The sequence below is a fragment of the Mytilus californianus genome, unplaced genomic scaffold (assembly GCF_021869535.1).
Source record: "Mytilus californianus isolate M0D057914Y unplaced genomic scaffold, xbMytCali1.0.p SCAF_14, whole genome shotgun sequence".
Lineage (NCBI taxonomy): Eukaryota > Metazoa > Mollusca > Bivalvia > Mytilida > Mytilidae > Mytilus > Mytilus californianus.
In genome coordinates, this window is record NW_026262626.1 from 5,226,029 (window position 1) to 5,247,660 (window position 21,632).

At 30.9% G+C, this 21,632-nt stretch overlaps 1 protein-coding gene across 1 annotated transcript; it reads left to right on the forward strand.

The window, feature by feature from the left end:
* Positions 1-1,197: 1,197 nt before the first annotated feature.
* On the forward strand, positions 1,198-20,100 carry LOC127724067 (uncharacterized). The gene is made up of 14 exons (XM_052230856.1): positions 1,198-1,292; positions 7,053-7,145; positions 7,825-7,956; positions 8,690-8,762; positions 8,921-9,031; positions 10,001-10,120; positions 11,424-11,503; positions 12,244-12,308; positions 13,037-13,177; positions 14,129-14,201; positions 15,514-15,638; positions 16,169-16,225; positions 18,088-18,253; positions 19,985-20,100. The coding sequence occupies exons 1-14, from the start codon at positions 1,249-1,251 to the stop codon at positions 20,067-20,069; spliced, it is 1,365 nt and encodes a 454-aa protein (XP_052086816.1). The 5' UTR covers positions 1,198-1,248; the 3' UTR covers positions 20,070-20,100.
* Positions 20,101-21,632: the final 1,532 nt, after the last annotated feature.

The following is a 21,632-nucleotide window of genomic DNA, read 5'->3' on the forward strand; positions in this document are numbered from 1 at the left end:
TAGAGGACCCGGGCCCGGGTCCCAGTCCTTCTCCATAAATCCGGTTCTTTGTGTGCGTCGGACTAAAACATGCACCAAAAGCACATACTGAATGTGCTGAAGCTGTCATTATAAATTAAATTCGTTGAACTATAAATGAAAAAAGAAAAAAATAATGCATTTATCTCTTTTATTTTGTTGGAATATTACCGATTAAATTCTCTTAAAACAGGGACTATTATACTAATATATTATGTCCCAGCTCAAAATAGGTCAATATTTGTATAGAAAGCGTTTAAAATCGACGAAAATCGTTCTTAAGTTTGTCTTAAAATCATCAAATCTTCATTTTATAGTACATAGATTTTTCTTAAAAAATCATATGCTGTTGAATTTCCGATTTTATGTGCTTTCGGTACAAATGTTCACCTATTTTGACAAAATTCAATCAGCAATATTTTAGAAAATAAAAGAGATAAATGCCTTTTTTTTTTTTCGATTTTCAGTTACAGCTCAACTAGCCAAAGTTGTATGCAAAATTTTACCAAAATCTGTGATATAGCCCATTTACTGTTCCCTGAGACTACTATAACAAATGTGTTATAGTAGTCTCAGTTGTTCCTTGACCTTGACCGTAGACACAAATATTATTATTACGTTTGTAAATAATCGGTTCTTTACTCAACCCTGCATTCCGGCAATTAGTCTCCAATGTAACAATAACTTTTTTATTATTGTTACATTTCAGTGTAACCGTAGCCCGTGCCTTGTAATTAATATGGTTCCTAACCCAACCTAACATTCCGGCAAATAGTGGCCAACGTAACAATATTTTGTTTTTATTGTTACGTTTTTTTGTTTTTTTTCCAAGCCAGGAATATGAAAGTTGTTTTCCATTCGTTTGATGTGTTTGACCTTTTGATTTTCTCATTTTATAAAGGACTTTCCGTTTTGAATTTCCCTTGAGGTTCGAAATTTTTGTTATTTTACTTTTTTTCAATAGTCGTAGTAGCCATAGCATCATTGGTCGCACCTATAACTATTCCTACACCAAAATGAAGAAACTTCCAAAAGCTTCCCATCAGATATAATACACCTACATAAGAAAAATATTTGTTTCGTTATATGAACCCCATGCGGCGGTGTTTCGTAAATGGAAGGACTTACGTTAAAAAAAAGTAAAAGAAGACCCGACAAAAATAATCGTTACTTTCCCCTCTACAAATTTTGTTCTCTGATCTTTCGTAGTCCAACGTGGGTGCTTCAAGCATGCAAGGTCCTTCAAATAGTGTAATTGTTCCATGGATCAATAGGTAATGTTAAACAATAAACAGAAAATAAGATCTACCACTTTATTTTAAATCAGAGACACGTGTTTCGGCCAAAATTTTTGGTATTGTGTCCGGCGAATTTATCATCTTGACAGGGGTCGTTTCGTAACCGGGTCGATTCGTAACTTAACTAGGTCGTTTCGTACCTGAGACGTTTTGTAACCTTATATCAATATATAATAACAATATATAAGAACAATATGAGTAGTAGGTTACGTAAAAAATAATAAAAAGACTTATTGATGTATGTACAACTGATGTATATATATATATATATATCTATATTTATTTATTAAATAATTGATTGCACATAAATTTACAAGTACAGTTTTGCACACATGCCAATAGAACAGAAAAATTTGAATTGTCCATCATCATTTAGATGTACCCGTCTTTATCAAAGTATTTACAGTACAAATTTCGCGAAAGGCTTCCCAAACTCCGAACACCAAGTTTTTTCTTAGTGTGACACCAGGAAACTCCGACATCCCTCCCTAAATTCTCGGAGAAATTTGGGAGTATTCCCTCCGACTTCCGCGTAAATTCGCTACCTTTTGTTTATTGTATTAGCGACATCTCTCCCAGTCCGGTGTGACGCGGTGTCACACCAGGTAATTAATTGCCCTAATCCTTCTGATCTATACCGGCACGCGACAGTCAAGGTATGTGAGATTACTTATGTAATTAAACAATTGTATTTCCTGTCTATTGATAATCAGGTTATATTTCTGATTGCTTGAAACAAATAAAAGATTTAAAAGTAAAAAAGTTGTTGTTAATTCTTTCAATTACACTGTACATTTAAAAATAGTTTTATTAAAAAAAAACTATATTTGATTTTTACCTCGTTTTTTTTTCTGGTCAGTAAATTAATATTTAATTTACAAAAGAGATATACTTGCGTAAAAATAAACGAAGACTTACACTGAATAAATGTGGGCAGTTTAAAGGAAAATTACATGTCTCAAAGTTTTGTATACAAGTAAAAAAGAAAATATTATTCACTATTCGTTATGCTAATAAGTCCACGCCATTTTCATTTTACGATTACATAATTGCTTGAAATTAAATTAAAGATTTAAAAGCAGAATGTTGTTGTTAATTCTTTCAATTGCATTAAAGTTTTATAACAAAAACTATACTTGATTTTGACATTGTTTAAGTTCATCGGTAAATTATTTTATTTACGAAAAGAGACATACTTGCGTAAAAATAAACGGAAACTAACGCTGAATATAAAAGTGAGCAGTTTAAAGAAAATTACGTGTCTCAAAATTTGTATATGCAAGTAAAAAAGAAAATACTATTCACCATTCGTTATGCTTAATAAGTCTACGGCATTACTTTAGGATAAATAGTTACATTTCGGCTACAACAGGAATACTTCTATAGCTGCATCAACTCGTCGTTGCATAATATTCATTTACGCACAATGAATGTAAACTTGTGTGTTGTATAAAGGACAGTGATTTTAAATTTTTTTAAAAGAAATTAATTGCCGTGGGAAGACGATACACATCTCAGTGATCAACAGTCCGTGGTTGAACTTTGAACTTGACCGCTCACAATATTGAATGCTAAAAATAGTGACATCAATTTTGTCCACGAGATTTTTATTTGGCGGGAAATATTATCACGTAACAGCAAACTCAGGTGACCTTTCTGGATTACCGTGTGAAAATTCATTCGAGGTTTAAATTTGCTTTGGAATGATTGACATTTGTATGCCTTAAGATTGAGGCTCTAGAAGGTCCTTTTACAATTGATTAACCGGAATCTAAAATATAATCCTTTTCTGAATAAACGAACACCAGCCTTTTAATTTTACGTTTCTCAGTCAACACAGGACATAAACCTGGACATTATTTATTCGTCCATGGTCAACAATATACATAAATGGTAGATGAAAACAGGATGCATGTCGTTCAGTTCCTGTTGGGCGTTGGTAGAGATCCTCTGTGAAAATGTGTAGATTGTAAAAATCGGATCCACATTTTTTTTTATTTCAAATGACAATGACATGGGGCAAATACATACAAGAATAATTATCTTATTTTGAATGAAAATGTCACATTTTTATCTGTCAAAGAAAGGAAATTTTAATACCGTGTTTTAAAGCACACAGGTGCAATCAAGATCGATTAAATGTACAAAGGTAATAAATCTGGCTAATCCGATTATGTTGTCACGCGTCATTAATTTTCAGTACATCCGATGGGCAATAAACCAATTAACAGCCACGCGGTGTTGGGAGAGAATCTTTGGAGGAAATTGGGAGTATAATCCGTGATTCGCGGTGTGACACCGCTACACTCCGAAATCCGTGATTAGAGTTCGCGATTACAAACTCTCTGTGCGTACTGTAGTCTTCTGCCATGTGCTTTGATGTCTGACAGCTCGGTTGACGACCCTATGGAGGACATTGATGCAACTGCCACAATTACTTACAAGATATTATACCAAGGTACCAAACGTGGTAAGCATAAGCTTTATTCTAGTGATGGTTTTTCTTTCACTGTTAAAAGGCAGCAAAATGAAAAGACCTGGTGGTGGTGTAGTGTAAGAGGTAAAAATAACAGGTCATACCTGCCAACTTTTGAAAGTCCCCATGGGGGTTTTAGTGCGCGACAACAATTCTTTGCGACATATTTTGCACGTGCTGTTTTGTGGTCTAGAAAAAGTGTCATATTTGTATGATGAGCTTACAAGCCTTTTTCTTAAGCTTATTAGCATGATTCTAGTTATTATTAATATATCAGTAGAAAAGATGAATCTGTAGCTACATTTTTGTAGAAGACCAGGATTTATTTTCTTGTGTTAGGATATTAAATGATTGTTGACGTTTAAAATTTAAAATTATGCACAAAGAAGGACTTTTATCAGGTTGGGAACAACACCCCAAATGAGGGGTAACCCCTCAATGTAAGGACATTAAAAACCAATTTTAAGTGCAAATGAGCATATATCTATCTTATTTGAAGAAACTTTTTCTAAAGAATTATACATCTATCTGGTATTATATGGTCAAAACATGTCCAAGAATTTTGTAATGTTCCTGGATTTTCATCTTCTTTATCATGTTTATTATTAAAAATAATTGGACCTCTCATTTAGAAAAGACTTTAAAGTTGTTCCAAATATAATGAATTTTCCCACTTTTAAGTTAAAAAATCTAAATTTTTCTTTTTTCTTTTTTACAACAGTAAAATGACCCCTTGTCATAATGTCTAGGGGACAGTCCCTCATTTAAGGGATATACCCCTCATTTGGGGTTTTGTTCCGTACCTGTTTGTTTCGTCCTTGTGAAAAATGAAGTACAAAATGTATAGTACATTGTACTTTAAATGATTTGCCCCATTTGGTTATTTAATTGAATACAAAAATGACATATGTTACAGCAAGTGTAATGTCAATAAATTAGTGAATAAACTACTATTTATTATCTTTATGGTAGTACTGCATCATTGAATTTTGTCAATCAGCCATGCTTTTATTCTTAAGCTGTTTAAGAACCTCCTTGCCGATGAAAATTAACCTTCCATGTTCACGATTTTACAATTCTGACTAACACACAGAGCACTATACAAATCCTTGCACAGAGGAATACAACACAAGTTCAAAATCTAGCATGTTAGAATAATCTTAAGAGAAAACATTTTTGATTGGCTTATTAATTTGATCATGAGAAACACAGAATTTGATTGGCTGATCACGATTGTCTTTCCTTGGGAACAGTTCAATATCGGGAACAATCATATTTTTCGTGTAGATTTTCACAAAATCGTGTTTTAGAGGTTTTTTCACGATCCCGATCGTGCAATCGTGACAAAGGGTCAAAATCGTGTAGTACACGCCTAAATCGTGAAAGTTGGCAGGTATGACAGGTGTCCAGCAGCCGTTAGCCAAATAGGTGACAAATTCGTTCCAGGCAAACTACCACATAATCATCCTTCTACACCTGATTCAGTGGTTGCGGCAACAATTTAATCAACTGTCAAAGCACAAGCGGCATTACCAGCCCATGCTTTTACTGGATCACCAGAGATTGTGAAGACAGTTCTAGCAACACATGCTAATGTAAACTCCGCCAACGCCGGTCCACGGCCAGTTCGGGTGAAAAAGGAGGAGGGTTATGCAATTGCATGTAAAAGTGAAAAAAAAAGGAGAAAATAATTATTTTTTTCAGGTCGTGTGCCATAGGTCGTGTGCCATTAATCTACTTAATCACTTTACACCTACTGTAATTACTTTTTATTACCTGTCATTATTTGTCATTAATCCATTTTAAAAAGCTGTCACAGAGCGTAATTACCAATTAGTCAATTAGCTAATAATTAAAAAGATTTAAGAAATTTATAAATCAAAAATATAACAATATTGTTATTATTAGATGAACAATTTGATCATTTTTAAATAATAACTTAAACTTTTTTCATTTAAACTAATTAATTTAAACTAACACTTTATAACCATATAGGGACCTCAGTGGCCGAGTGGTCTAAGTAGTCACTACTGTAATCACTAGCCAGTCAACACTGAGGTTGTGAGTTCGAACCCCGCTCGTGCGGGTGCACTCGACTCCAATCTTAATTGACTAGGATTGTCAGTTTTCCTATCGAAGGTCGGTGGTTTTCTCCGGGCACTCCGGCTTCCTCCACCAATAAAAACTGGCCGCCACCAAATAGCCCAAAAGCGGTGCTTAAAAGTGACGCTAAAACACCAAAAATCAAATCAATCAAGTTATAACCATATATAATTACACCAGGTACGAAACGTCTCAGTTACAAAACAACGTAGTTATGAATCGACCAGGTACGAAACGACATGCATTCCTTGACAGTCGTGTACTTTGCATTTTATAGTTCATGTATCAATTCAAAAATATGTATAATTGATTTCCCTTATGTACCAACTACAGGAAATAGGTTACGACTAAATCTTGGTGGTGTTATTAGTCTATCAGAGGCATTTATGTTGACTAGATTGTACACGAATGATATTTGCTAGCTAAATATATGACCTGTACACTATATAAATTTACAAAACACCAATAAGACTTAATAAATCTGCTTTATTTCTTTAATTCATTACTAAATAAAGTTTCAGCCATGATAAAGTTGACTGTCAAATTTATTGTTCGGTTTCTGGAAGAAAAACCCCATCGATTTTGTTTTGGTTTTTTTAGCCTCCACTGCCATATTGTGAGTCTCACTCTTAGCATGCATTTTAAAATCATACAGACCACCAGAAGCAAATGAAGGTTTCTTGTAGGATTTGACATGGCAGAAAGGATTTTTGATTACTTATAAATCGAACATAAAAACTACTCTCCATAGTTTTCCAATTTGATTACTTCTATTGACAGTAATGAAAAATTCCAGTCATTCTAGTTTAAAATATCCGAATGGGGAATGCATTCATACGTGAGTGGACTTATATGCAGAGATTACGGAATTTTTTTCGTTTGTGTGGGAGACTCTGGCTCAAAACGGGAGGGTTGGCAGGTGTGCATAAGTCACGCTCGAATAAAAAAAGTTAGAAGGCTAAATCAAGTACGAAGTTGAAGAGCATAGAAGACCCAAAATTCAAAACACTTTAAATTACTAAGTAACATAGTGATCGTTTACTCACACAGAGTGATGATCAATGTCGACACAAGGGATTTTTACCTCAGGATAATAAACACTAATGTAAAAAAATTATTTCGTGTTTAATGTTTTATCTTCATGTATATATCAACAGTTGTGAATTTGAGGCAGTATACCATGGGTTATTTGGTGGTTGTACATCAGCACAAAAACAAGCCTTAGCAAGAATCAATGTCTGGAAAAGCAGGTATTAAATTGATAGAATATTATGTGGCAGAATGGGGTAGTAATCAAGTATTTTTAGCACTCAACCCTCCCCCTTTTAATATTGATTAGTGTCATAACATCAGTTACATGTACATAAAAGACTAATACCAGTAGTTAAAATCTGTACAGTAAAAAGACTAGCGCTAGCTTAACTCTCTCATTTGGTATAATTGCCAACTACATCATAGACTCATAGATACAAGTAATGATACAATATTAAAGATTGCCTACAATTTCTAAAAAGGTTCTAACTTGCTTATATTGGAAGTATGCTGTTCTACACTTTATTATCATGATTATTGGCATATTTTTAATAAATGACATATTCTTAAATTTACATATGTAATGTGATATTTATTGTAATAGTACTTGCACATGAGATGTCTATATTTTGATCTTTTAATGAAGTAATATGACAATCAGACATACATACAGTCATATAAAAAAACACATATAAATAAATATTTGAAAACTTGTAAATGTAAAATATAATCTGAAAGCAGTGTCCACCATCTGACATTTTTAAATAAAACTTCTACATGTTAAAGGACAAAGCCAATGAAAACGACACAAGTTCAAAAATTACTTTCTTTTATTAAGATGTATTGTCCAATTTGTTTAATGAGGTACAAAGGTTGTTTTAAGAATTGTTTTTATAGATGTATTCTGCCTGTTGCTGTAGAAAGTACAGAGGCGCTGATTAAAGTTTTTATAAATGAACATGAAGGAAAGAAATCTGGTCAGAATATGGAAGATTCAATCAGGAATGCATACAGTTTAGCCATTATTAGGTAGGTGTTTTACAATTCTTCATTCTTAATAAGATGAGGTATATTCTTTGTTCAAAAACATACACTAAATTTTTTGCATATATGATGAAAAGTATAATAATTTAGTTTTTCATCAGATTTTTAGTTGAAATTAAGACCATGCATATTCATTCCTATTTTTATACCCCCTCCTAAATGTCTAGACAGATATTGACAAAATTTAAGACAGTTGTAGATCACTACCTGTGGATGTGCATGAAGGAATATTATCATGGTCCTATATATTAAAGGGGAGATAATCGAACTGATACATGTGATACACTTCAATATTGCAATGTGTGGTAATAGACTCTTGTAAGAGAGGGACAGAGAAAACGTTATGTGAGTTCACTTTCAGTTATAGTTTATATGTATACATAAAAGAGCACATTATTAATTTAATTTGGTAAATTAGCTTACTTGTTAATACAGGTTATTTACAAAACTGAATAAGGGGAGATAATCCAACTTACTTCAATATTGCAATGTGTGGTAATAGTCTGTTGTAAGAGTGGAGCAGAGATATTTTTTGTGAATTCACTCAAAGTTTAGGTTATATGTTTGTACATATTAACACATTACTGATTTAGAAAAACTAGCTTACATGTTCATTGAGGTTATCCTCAAAACCTAGTAAGTCTTTTTGAAATATTTTTACTTCTAAATTTAAGGCATAGTTCTGGTTGACAGTTGAAAAAATGTTTGTTTTTGTTAGGTTTGTGAATCATATAACAGAAAGAAGCCAAGTGAAGCAGTATATGCAGGCTGTTCATAGACTTGCTGGAGAGGTATGACCAAATTATGCCACACATTATAATTTATAAATTGTAACTAAAAGGTAATCATGGTAATTGATAAATTGGAAATATGATTTAAAACTAAAACAGTTATTGATTAATTAGAAATATACAAATCACAGAAATTACAAAGGACTTTTGTTTTACAGTTGGGAGTTCCAGAATGGATAGTCAATTTAAGACATGATGCTACACATGGTCGTCTGCCATCATTAGATTTACTGAAGACAGCTGCAGACTGGTGTATTCAGTGGTTAAAGGTAATAATTATACATGTATTGAGTCTTAACATATAATTTATTTTTAACCTATCAATGTAAATATAAACTTTTTTTTTATTCCTGTCATATAAGTTATTGTTCTTTTCCAAATTTGAATTATTCTTGTTAAAAATTATGTTATTCAATGATGTTCATATTTTGACTATATTTTTCAAAATTGTTTATTTTGTATAACTTTTTTTCCAATGTCGGTGTTGAAATTTGATATGGACTTGGAATTGTTTAATGTCTTACGAAAATATTTATGTGTTTTAAATGACTCATTTAAAAAAGTTGCAAATGAAAAAAGGAAGAGAAACTTGAATGTACAGAGGATATAAAAGCAATTTAACTCATTGTATACTTCTGTCTTTATTGTGTACAATTACTTCATTGTGTACAATTTACTTCATTGTGTACAATTTACTTCATTGTGTATAATTTACTTCATTGTGCTATAATTTACTTCATTGTGTATAATTCAATTTTAGTGTAAAGATATTTTATTGTGAAAATCATGATATAAACATTACTAATACATGTAATATAAGTTTTTGAAAACAAGTGAATTATCACTTTTCTAAATTCTTCTAAATGATATAATAATAAATGCTGACTTCCAGTCCTTACACAAATCTGTAATGCAGAGATTACATAGATATGACCATTAATTAGAAACAATCTTAAAGCAATAAACAATCTCAAAAAGCTGAAACATTTTATCAAGTTTATACATCCAGGGTAGATTTATTTCTTATAAAACAATCGATTTAGTTTATTTATAACCATCTCAATGAAATTGATTGAAAATGTTAAAAAAAATTGCAGATCCTTGATGAGTATGAACAATTTGTGACAAGAATATGAATGAAAGTCCATACATTAGTAAATTGCTAAAACAAATAAAATTAAACAAAGATAATTATATTGTATTAAAAGTATTTCAAGGTTGGACCATATTTTTAATAGGATGAATATTGGGAAAAGCAGATGGCAGGTATGGCTTTCCAACAAGACCATCCATTGAAAGATAAAGACAGCAAAGTCAAAGATAATATCTCAGATATGCTTAGTAGTTTTAAAATTAAGGTTTGTTTTATTAGTTTGAACATATACTGTTCAGCAACAACTATCATTTTTGTCCATGTAGTCCCTACTCAGTTCACACCATTCAATGGAATATTTATAAGATAGCAATGTTTCTTGAGGAGTAAGTCGGCATAATAGCAAAAGGAGGTCGCTATGCTTTATTGGCCTTGGTTAAGGATTGTGAGTTTATCTCAAATTAAACCATTTTCAACAAAATAAGAATGATTAATTGATTACTACTTGCTTAATGTCCAGTGGAAAATATTTCATGAAAAATAAAAACTTGTTACACATTATGATACTACCGTAGAAAGGCTTGTATAGTCCGCGGTTTTATTCTCCAAAGTTGGACCTTCCAGACGGGGTGCGGAGTATAGAGTACAATAAGCAAGAAATAAGAGACAAATTTCAATTTCGCGGGCGAGGTGGTTTGTTTACGTTCCGCCATCTTTGTTATTTCTATTGTAGAGGGCGCTCTTATCATTTTTCAAACTAATAATTTTAACTCATCCATATTAATAAGTTATTTCTATTCAATATCAAATTTAATACTGATAAATATAAAAACTAAACCTTTCATTACAAATTTCTCGTTTCTTTTCAATGCATTGGTTGAAATAAACTGGTATCTGCTTGATTGAAACGATACAAACATAGTGAAAAAGACAACCGTAAACCAGCTTAGAATTTGTAAACTACAAAACGTAATCGGTTATTGTTCGTTCCGTTTTGGTGTTTCATACTGACTAATATGGTTTGTATTAGCTTAAGACCCTTCAAACATTAATGTGATAGATATATTAAAGACTGTTTTACAAAAGGATGGAACTGTTTTACTTTCAAAGTCGTATTATAGTGATATCTGTTATGTACGGATTTCGACTCTCACCGGTTAATTTCTTCTTTTACACGTGCTTTTTAAACTTCCTGTTTAAACATACACAAGTTTCTAAATTGTTTTTTAAGTGAATTAAACTTATTTTAACAATCATGAAGCGGTCTAGAATCATTTACAAGCAGTTTCAGCTTCTGTTTGATGATGGAAAACAGGTTCTTCCAAGAAAATACCGCAAACGACCGCACAGGATTTGAAATTACCGGAGTTTCATTAGACCTTTTCTAACAGTTGCAAAAAGTTTTTTTACCTAAAATTTCGGGGGGAGAAGGGGGTGCGGACTATGTACCACTGCGAACTATACAAGCCTTTCTACGGTATGTACAAAATGTTGGGATGAACTTTTAGCAGATGAATCACCATCCTTCCACAATGTATTTATAATCTTTAATTGCAAATTAATTTCAGAAGTCACTTACATCAAAGAAAAGGGGAAGTAAGACAACACAAATATTGAAGAATGTGGAAGTAGAATTATTACGCAATAGGTATGTATTTATAGTACTTATTTAGGTTAAGATGCAAATGAATACAATATTTCACTTATTTTAATTCAAGTTTGATGTTCAGATGTTTAAGAAGTTATATTTCAAATGTGTCTTGATTCATATTCAAGTCAAAAGTTCATGTCAACTTTTGAGATAAAAATGAATTCACGTGTACAATTATAGCTCAAATTACCATTATTGTTGTTAACTGGAAATAAAATTGTCTAGAGAATAATTTGCTTCATTTTGTGGTGGGTTTTTGGTCTCAAAATGAATTGAAATTAACTTTTATTTTTTAGTTCCTGTCCAAAGTCAGGAGCCTGTAGTTCAGTGGTTGTCGTTGGTTCATGTCTGTCATATTTATTCTTCGTAAATTGTTTTGTTATAAATTAGGCCTTCAGTTTTCTCAATTGAATTGTTTCATATTTTTATGTCATGGCCTTTTAAAGCCGACTATACGGTATGGATTTTTCTCATTGTTGAAGGCTGTACGGTTGCCTATAATTGCTTACATTCACTTCATTTTAACTTTAGTGGATAGTTGTCTCATTGGCAATGATACCATATCTTCTTATTTTTATATTTATTACTTATCCTGTGAGTAGATTTGTCTAAGAGGTAATGCACAAGTTTTTCTCTTCTCTTTCTTATATTTTACTGCACATTTATTTTTTTTTAATTATTTTAGAAATCTGTTTTGTATTTAATGTAAACTACCAGATTATTTTTCTGTATTTCAGGCAGAAAGCTGTAACATCAATGTCAAAAATTATTGAAAGTCAAGTTAAAAAAAATGTTGATGCAGGTTGGTGTAAATAAACTAATTTTCATGTAAACCATAATTAATCATAGTGCATAAAATGTGCAGACGGTAATCAGATGTTGGAAATTTGAATCTTTCATATTTTCTGCCTTGTGGAAAATGAGAATAGAGGGACAGCACAAATAAAGTACTGTAATTGTAAATTGTAGGGATAAAATCGAGAACACCTCTATATTAAAGAAATTTTACTGAAAATATCGTAAACATGGAAAAGACAAAAGATGGTCATTACCATGATTACCAAGTGCCTGTGTATTTTGTATTGGAAAAATACTGCAGAATTTTCTTGCACATGGAATAGAGAACTAGTCTTAATAGCAGGATGTTCAGTTTTTATATATTATATTATTGCATTGTTGTGATCAACTATATATATATATACAGATTTAAAAAGGACTTCTTCAACCAACATAAAATTCTGAAACCAAAACCCTTTTTTTTAAATATTTTAGTATATTTAATTTGTTTGGTATTTTTTTAGTAAAAAAAGATTTTTTTTATATCAAAAGTTTTAGTCCTAAACTGAAAAAAATGAAAGATATAGAAAATAAAAAAGATGCAGCAGAAAGACATTTTTGTGTATGTTGAATTTTTGCGGTCCCATTGTTATATAATTATTTTTTCTTAACTGAAAATGAATAAAAGGAATCATTTTATGCTGGATACACAGATCTTTGATTGTGTACTTTAAATATTGTTTTTTTTTCCAGAAGACATTTTATCTTTCTGGAAGCCAGTTCTTAAGATTTATCACCAGTGTGGTTTAACATTGTCCATGCTGAAGTGTTTACCTGTTACCGATGGTTTTTGTGGAATTATTTCATCGTTTCTTTACCACCTGGCTGATACAGGTAAGATACTCTAAGCTTAAATCTGCTTGGAGATTAAAAGAAAATCATATTGTTCTACAACGTATAAAAGAACTTTGTTGATTTTACAACTAAAGGGGTGTTTTGGTGACTAAGTTATCTTTATAATTATGCAATGTTAACACTGTTCATCAGTAATATGTTATATGTTTGTTGATAAAATGATCTTATAATGTAAAATTTCCAAAACTTCCATTTTTTGACAACTGACATAACTCACCTTTGGTCTCTGGTGGATTAAAGAATGTCACAATATGTTACAATGATTTTTTTGTGACATTGGAATTAGGTATTCAATAGAACAATTGAAACATTAAAACTTAAATTCTTTTTGATAACTGTGGATTCATTATTATATGTGGGATACCAATTTTTGTGGATATTTCGTTGGTACAGGTGAACCACAAATTTAAATAATCAACGAATTACACCTTTTCAATAGATATGTAGATTTTGGCCAAACCACGAAAATGCATGTTTTCCTCAATATATTAAAGTTTGTACCCACGGATGTAAATGAATCCACAGTATTGGTTTACAATTAAAACATTTTTAATAGTTTTGGTCTTAAAATGAGGAAGGATACTGTGGATTCGTTATTATTTGTGGAGTACAATTCCATGGATTTATTAGATAAAGATAAACCACAAATTTGAATGCGCAACAAAGTTCATATTTTTAAAGGCTTGAATGGTGACTTTGACAAAACCTTGAAAAAACAATTTTTCCCCAATCCACAAAAATTAGTACCCACGAAAAGGAATGAATCCAGAGAAACAGAAATACATGTATTACAAAAAAAAACATAACAGTAAAGCAGACCACATCTTCTTATTTTTATACTGTATTGTTTATGTAGGCAAGTTAGGAATGTGTCTTTATAATATTTACAATTTAAAATTTAGAATGTATTAATATATCATATCATTGCAGGAGGTTTGAACCAAATAGTGGAGTACTTTGATTTTGTATTGAATAGTCTTGACCAATACAGTGTACTGTGTCTGTAAGTATTGGTAGAATTTATAAAATTCTCAGCAGTAGCCAAACTTTTATGTCAATTCTTAGTCTCCAGAAACATATAGCATGCCTTTTACAATTAACGTATTTATTTCAAGAAAAGCGTAGCTGCAAAATTTTATTTCATATTTATCTGCCTTCAAACCTGAAAAGAACGTGTAGTTTCAAAGGAGTTTTAACAGTGTGAAAAGAAGGAAACATTTTCTTATACCAATTATGAAGGTAATTAATACTATTCTCCCATTCCCAACAACTGGAAAAAGAACGGTTAATTGATTGCAATGGTTGTTGAATGCATGTAAGGTCCAGGGACAAATATTTGAAGCACGATCTATTCACGGAGATAGACCTTTATAAAAAGGAAGAAAATTACTAAACATCCAGTGACATATGTTTTTTAGAATATTATTAATTGCGACAGGATAAAAACAGGTACTCTACCAAAATAACAGTAGGAAAAGTTATAGTCATTTCTATTACATTTTGTTTTATTCTCTTCATTATTTACTTTGCGAAGGAGGCGAAGGAATGAGATGGAAGTTAGAGCACTGGTTTAAGCTCCTCCCATTCTTTGCTATTCCAACGAGAAGTGGTCATTGGGGGGACTGGAGAGTGCAATAACTAAAAAATCATTCAGTTAACGCACCCCTCTAAAATTAACAGAAATTAACTCATTCGAAGATCAAAGGAAAAATTACCATTCATGTTACGAAAAAAATTGATTTATTGGCTGGCTGGCTGTCATATATTGAGATGTGAATTCTGTTTTCACAGTATAAGAAAAATTTTAAAATGTGAAACTAGGATAATCGAAAAATCAGTCAAAAGATTAAAATAACACATATAGGAACATGGACAGTCAATATTTAATCATGAAACTAAATTTAAGATTAATTCACCTTTTACAGGGAAAGTAGAAGACATTTACTATTATGGCACCCATCATATTGTCCCATGGTCAATGATTGATATATTGATTGTGTTGTGTTAATTATATTTTGTCAGCTTTTTGTATGAACAGAAATTAAATACATTTATATTGAAGTATAGTATTGGTGTCATGGAATAACTGCTAACTATTATAATATATTAAAAAAATCATAAGATACAAAAGAATGAGCAAAATGCAATTAAACACACCAAAATATCTCACAGATGTTTCATTTCAAGTAATCTCTACATTATAGATTTGTTTTATGCAAAAATGTTACAGCAGTTTACATACAAACACTTAAAAAATCACAATTATTTTCAATCAGAATTAAAATATAAGGGATCATTGATTTATATGTTTTCAGTCTGCAGAAACTTGATCTTAATTACCTGCTACCTGAAAATAAGGCTGATCAGCTGACACAAATAATGGATATCTATTCATCACATGATAATTCCATTCAAAAAGAGGAAATTTACCATGTGACAGGTATGTTTATAAAATAGGTATATTAAAATTAAATCATTTTGGATCGTTTTCCTGCCAAAGATTGTGGTTCCACCTGGGCACTCCTCCTTCTTCCACCAAAAAAGAAACTGACTGCCACAATATAGCCAATAATGCTGAAAATGGCTTTAAACACCAACAATTAATCAATCAATGTATAGATAGAGTATTATGCAAAGGTTAATGCAGAGTTCTTCTGTAAACAGAAATAAAAAAAAAATCCAAACATAACAATCCAAGAAAAACAACAACAAACAACTCATTTTCTAGACACACACAAAATGTGATGGGGTTAAACCAGTTTTGTGTGTAGACAAACCTTCCCTTTTGTCTATCTAGATTACCTGTCATAAATCTAAAACACACAATAAAGAAAACCTGCACAGTGCAACTACTTAAAAGATGACCACTATCTTGAACAAACAAATAAAAACTAAATAGTTAGTATATGTGTGCTCATCTATGAAATAAATCTTTATAACAACTTATGTGAATAATTTTCTTTGTTAAAGATTTGCCAGTAGGTGAAGTAAAAGAAACTAGTTCAGAATCATGGAAATTATTTACAGGTAACTACTTTATATGCCTCTTAATTGGTAAGATTGGAGTGTACTTTTACATGCCTGTAGCTCTGGTAATTCATAACTGTATAAAGTGTATTCAAACTTATGTGAGGGTACATGTTTTGTACATCTAACTTCACTTTTAGATTACCAGCCACAAAATCTTATTTCACATGATATTTACCAAAGATAGACTTATTGTCAGAAATATCATATTGTTTCACAATCAGGGAATAATTATATATTGTGGATACATTTATTTTCGTGGGTTACACCAATTTTCGTGGATTGCAGGAACATTGTATCTTTTGAGGAAATTTGATTTTGTGGTTTTGTACAAGTCTGCATACAAGCTTATAGAAAATTTTGACTTTGTTGAACACTTGAATTCGTGGTTCACATGTAACTACGAAATCCACAGAAATTAGAATCCCAACGAATATTAATGAATTTACAGTAATTGATTTTTAAATCTATATGTTTTGTCCAGAATTATTGCAAACAGGAGTTGTCTACCTTTATTTCAAATTTTCAAATTATTAATCATTCAGTTGAGTTGTATATTTATAATTGGGGAGGGAATCTTTAATTTTACACCTGAATAAAGTGATTTTACATTTAATATTTTAGTATTTTCATGAAGAATACATCAGAAAGAAATAATCTAACATATTTATAATCAGGACTTAATATATTTTGGTTATTTTTGTTGTATAAAAACAGAAAGACAGTATAATAATGTCAGAAAAAAACAGCATTCATGATTATTGACAAAGTTCATTGTATGTGTTATAAAACTTTAAAAAAAAGTTTAAAAAAACACACAAAAGACCAAAAACAAGATTAATGAATAATTGGAGATGGGGGATATACTTCAATGAGACAGCCACCAAACAGCAAAAGAGAACCAATAAAGACATCTAGAAGTCTGCATATAGTTTTAGTAGTAGATTTAAAACTTTGATAATATGTCAAATAATATAGACAAGTTGTGAAACCGCCAATTACCTACCAAGATGACAGTTTTCTTCAAATTATTGCTGATTATTCAGTTGAAAATAATTAATTAATTTTGTAAATTTACTGGTAATTCACAAATACTTAAACAATATATTTCATGACATTGTTGTCCCTTGGAGTTAGAAATGGTCATGTTATTGACTTATATGGTGCCAAAGTTCAACAAGTACCGTATAGCGGGTTATTTTCGCGGGTTGTAAATTTTCGCTTATTTTCGCGGATAGAACAAAATCGCCAAAATAAATTCCGCTAATTCCAAAGTGTACATGCAAAGGTATTGATAAAAGTTTTGAATCCGACAAAATAAGAACCGCCAAAATATTTCGTTCACTTTATTTAATGAAAATCGTGAAATTTTACACCCGCGAAAATAACCCGCTATACAGTATCTCTGATAAAAATCCTAAGATTTATAGTGTTGTTTTTTTTTATGTTTCATTCATTTTACCCCGTAATATGATCACACAAAAATGTTCAAATTTACAGTTTTTGCTCGCCACTTATGATAAGTATCTGCAGTTATATAATCTTTAGCATTTGGGAGACGGATTTATAAAAGTTTTTCCAAACTTGTTTCCGAATCCGGTATTTGAATTTCATGTAACATTGTAATACTTTATTGTTGTAATTTTTCATTAATAAATACTGTTTAAACTAATCTTTAGCATGTCTCATTTTCATGGAGGTTATTTGGCCCTGCACCTTCAGTCATGGTTCATTGACTCTGAATGTTTTGCATAGTTTAAATGTTTTAATATTGCCAATAAGATTCAACATTTGCATTATACTATCAAAATTACAAAAAGGTGAGACATATCTCTGTGTCAATAGTTTATTATTTCTTTTAGACCTTGTAAACTGGAATGAGTTTCCTATTGGTTGTATACCAGGTTGTAATATTACATATGACAGTTTAAGGTTAGGAGATACAATACCTGATGACAAAGTAGAAGAGGGTTCAGATCAGAGAACTGTAGATGCCATGGAATACACACAAGACTCCAGTTTTACCATGTAAGTTGTTAAATAACTGCGGCTTTTCTAATTAATATGTGAGAGATTGACAGGAATTGAAATAATGGTGGGCATCCTTGATCTGCAGTTTACTCAATTATTTGGAATAATTATGTTATTTTCTTTACTGCACAGCTGGACATAACACATTTTATTTTACATGCACAAGGTTCAATAATTCATAGAAGACCAAATTTAAAAAAAAAATGAAGCTTGAAACCGATGGATTACTTCAAATTAGAATCAATGATAAACATGATGATTTCAACTTTCCAATTGTGAACTTCCCATTTCTCAGCAGTAACATACACTCTGTCCCATTATACGGCATTTGCATATCTAATTTGACATGTTACGCTCATGCAAGTTCACACTGTACACTGTCAGACTTCCTTAACAGAGATGTGCTCCTTACACAAAAACTGCTCCAACAGAGTAAGGAGGAAGAATGACTTAAATCAACAATACATAAGTTTTATAATCACCAACATCAATTTAGTGACCAATTCAATATGTCTGTGTCTGTACTCACCAGCGACATGTTTTCACAGTCTTAGATCTTTAGATATCTGCGACTCTTTTCACAAAAAATCTTAAGAGTAAAAATACTCGTAAGTCATACACATTTCAGTATAACTTACGATCAATTTTAATCGTAAGATTTTTTGTGAAAAGAGTCGCAGATTTTGTAATTTTCTGTAATTTTACTGATTGTGTTTAAATTTGGATTTGCATGGCTCGGTGTTGCATGCATATCAAAAGATGCTTACCCTGTAGAGGCACACAGTCTCATTCCTTTCGGAGTTCATGCAATTCCCTCAGCTTTTTTTTGTTACCTTGATTTGTCTTATTAATTGATTTATGGAATTTGAACATTGGTAAACTACTTATGCCTAAATTTTACAACAACCATTCAACTATTGAAAATGGCTTCAATGTTAAGTTGTAAAATAAAGACATATCTATTTATATTACAAAAATTTGCTACACATTCATCAAAGAACTAAAATAGGAAAATTCTTTAAGTTTAATAAAAAACAATGAAAACATTACTTTTTAAATTTCATGCGTCCGTAGCACTTTCTGTATGAAAAGCATCAGGAACACTCAAAGCCCATTATTTGAAAATCTTAGGATGTATAAGATCCGAAACAATTGAAGAAATATATGACCAAAAATATCCTAAAAACATAGCCAAAACTTTGCCTGAGGAAAAACTTGTATATAAAACAAGTCTTACGAACTTGAAATAATTAAGGAAAAACATATGAATATAAAATTATATATAAGGAATGAAGAAAAACACCATACACCGAAATGTGTTCATTGATTTACATGTATTGGTTAAAAGAAAATACTCCATTGTCAAAAATTGTCAATTCAAACTGCTTTTCTATTATAAAACAATCAAGAATTTGCTACATTTCAATATATTTATTGAACCCTTTACCAAAAAGAAGTTGATTTCATATTATCAAATGTTAAGATAAAAAAAAATACTTTGAAATTTGTAATATTGAATAACAATACTAATATTTTATATAATGAATGTGTTCACTATGAAAATTACTGATCTAACCATTATTGCTGTCTTATACATAGATATACCCAATTTCTCTTATATATGTCTGTCCCTTTGGTAGTGCTATCTAAAAAAAAATACAAATGTTTATATATGTGTGTGTATTATATAACAGAAGATACACAGTCATAATTTTTTTGTCATTTCAGGTCCACTGTTGAAGATTCATTTCCAAAGAACACTTGGACTCAACAAGAGATGAATAAAATTCAAAATCTCATACAGATTTTATGACACAAAAACTAATAAAATTTTTTAATTCAAAGGTTTTATTTATATGAATATAAGATGTTTGCTACATAAGAAATCAGCCAAACCAAAAAAAAACCCCAGCAAATGATAATATCTGTGAACATTGATGTGGGTATCCTGCTTTTACAGTAAGATGGAATATAAGTTGCAGATTCTATCATTCAACAAAACAGGTCATTTGGTAAAAGACTTTATCCAACTACCACAGGAAGACTTTTGCAAACAAACAATGTTAACAGTACAATTCAAAACTGGATACTGTTTACTATATGCTTGTCAGAACTTTCTTTTCAGGATTCATTTGTTTTACACCAGACAGACATTTCGTCTACAAAAGACTCATCAGTGACCCTCTAATACAAAAAATATAAAAGGCTAAAATTTAAATTGAAGAGCATTTAGGACCAAAATTGAGCAGGATCTGCCTACCCTTCCAAAGCACTTGAGATGACATAGTTTTTGATGGAGTTCATGTTCCTACGTCTTTCTTATTCTATGTAGTATTTTGTGGACTTATTTCTCTACAACTTATGAGTTTTGAATCTCCTTGGTATTTTTTGCTTCTTTTTTACTGGAAAATTAGAATTTGTGTCATAATTGATAATTCAATATCAATTTAGTCAATCACTACTGTCAGACAAAAGAATGATTGGAAATATAGTATCTTATAACTCACGAACTACTTTAACTAGATTTTCCAGAGTCTTGTTCTAGCATTCTGAGTTATGGCCTCTGTCATTAAGGTCATAGCAAGGAAAACAGATTTTGTTGAACTACTTACGATCAATGGGCAGGAAATTGGCCATGTCACAGATTTTGGTGAAAATGATACATACAAATTTTAGCTAGTTCAGCATTTGTGTAGAATGTAGGTAAAATCTTTAAAAAATTTTGTCAAGATTATCTTAAAAATCTCCTTTCCCTAAACCAAGTACATAAATTTAAAAAAAAAGGAAAGAAGATTAGGAGATTTGATGATATAAACCAATTTAAGAATGATCTCAGCAATTGTACATGCTTTCTTTACATATGTTTTGAATGAATTATTGCAATAACATTTCAGAAAATAAATGCATTATTTTTTTCTATTTGGAAGTTTAACATACTGCAGTTGTAGACAAAATCTTTTAAAAATCTGTAAAATAACCCATTTACTGTAACTTGACCTTTATTCTAAGATAAGATACAAATGCTAAGTTTTCACCAATCTATCAAACCATTTTAGAGTTTGTTTGCAGAATGAAATCCTATACTAATGTCAAGAACTGCTGCTTCTATTTTGACTAAATTATTAAATAACCATGAAGACCCTTTATTACAGATAATTCTGATGTACTACAATACTTCACAAAGTAATCATAATTGAGTCGTATTCGAATAAAAAAAGACTATTACAGATAGATTTGGATATTTTGCAATTTGTTGTTTGTAAGTTGTTTAAATTATTCGAAACACTCCAGTTTTGCCAGGCAATGATTTGACACAACTTTTCGGAATTTTTGGTTTTCAATGCTTTTTTGAACTTCGTTATTGATTTGGCCTTCC

What these genes read in the sequence shown, in the direction of transcription:
- LOC127724067 (XM_052230856.1), top strand. Translation starts at nt 1,249, where the DNA reads ATGCAAGGTCCTTCAAATAGTGTAATTGTTCCATGGATCAATAG. An exon ending in TAAAAAAAATGTTGATGCAG is followed by an intron (nt 12,309 to 13,036) that starts GTTGGTGTAAAT and finishes TTTTTTTTCCAG; the next exon opens with AAGACATTTTATCTTTCTGG. An exon ending in TTACCACCTGGCTGATACAG is followed by an intron (nt 13,178 to 14,128) that starts GTAAGATACTCT and finishes ATATCATTGCAG; the next exon opens with GAGGTTTGAACCAAATAGTG.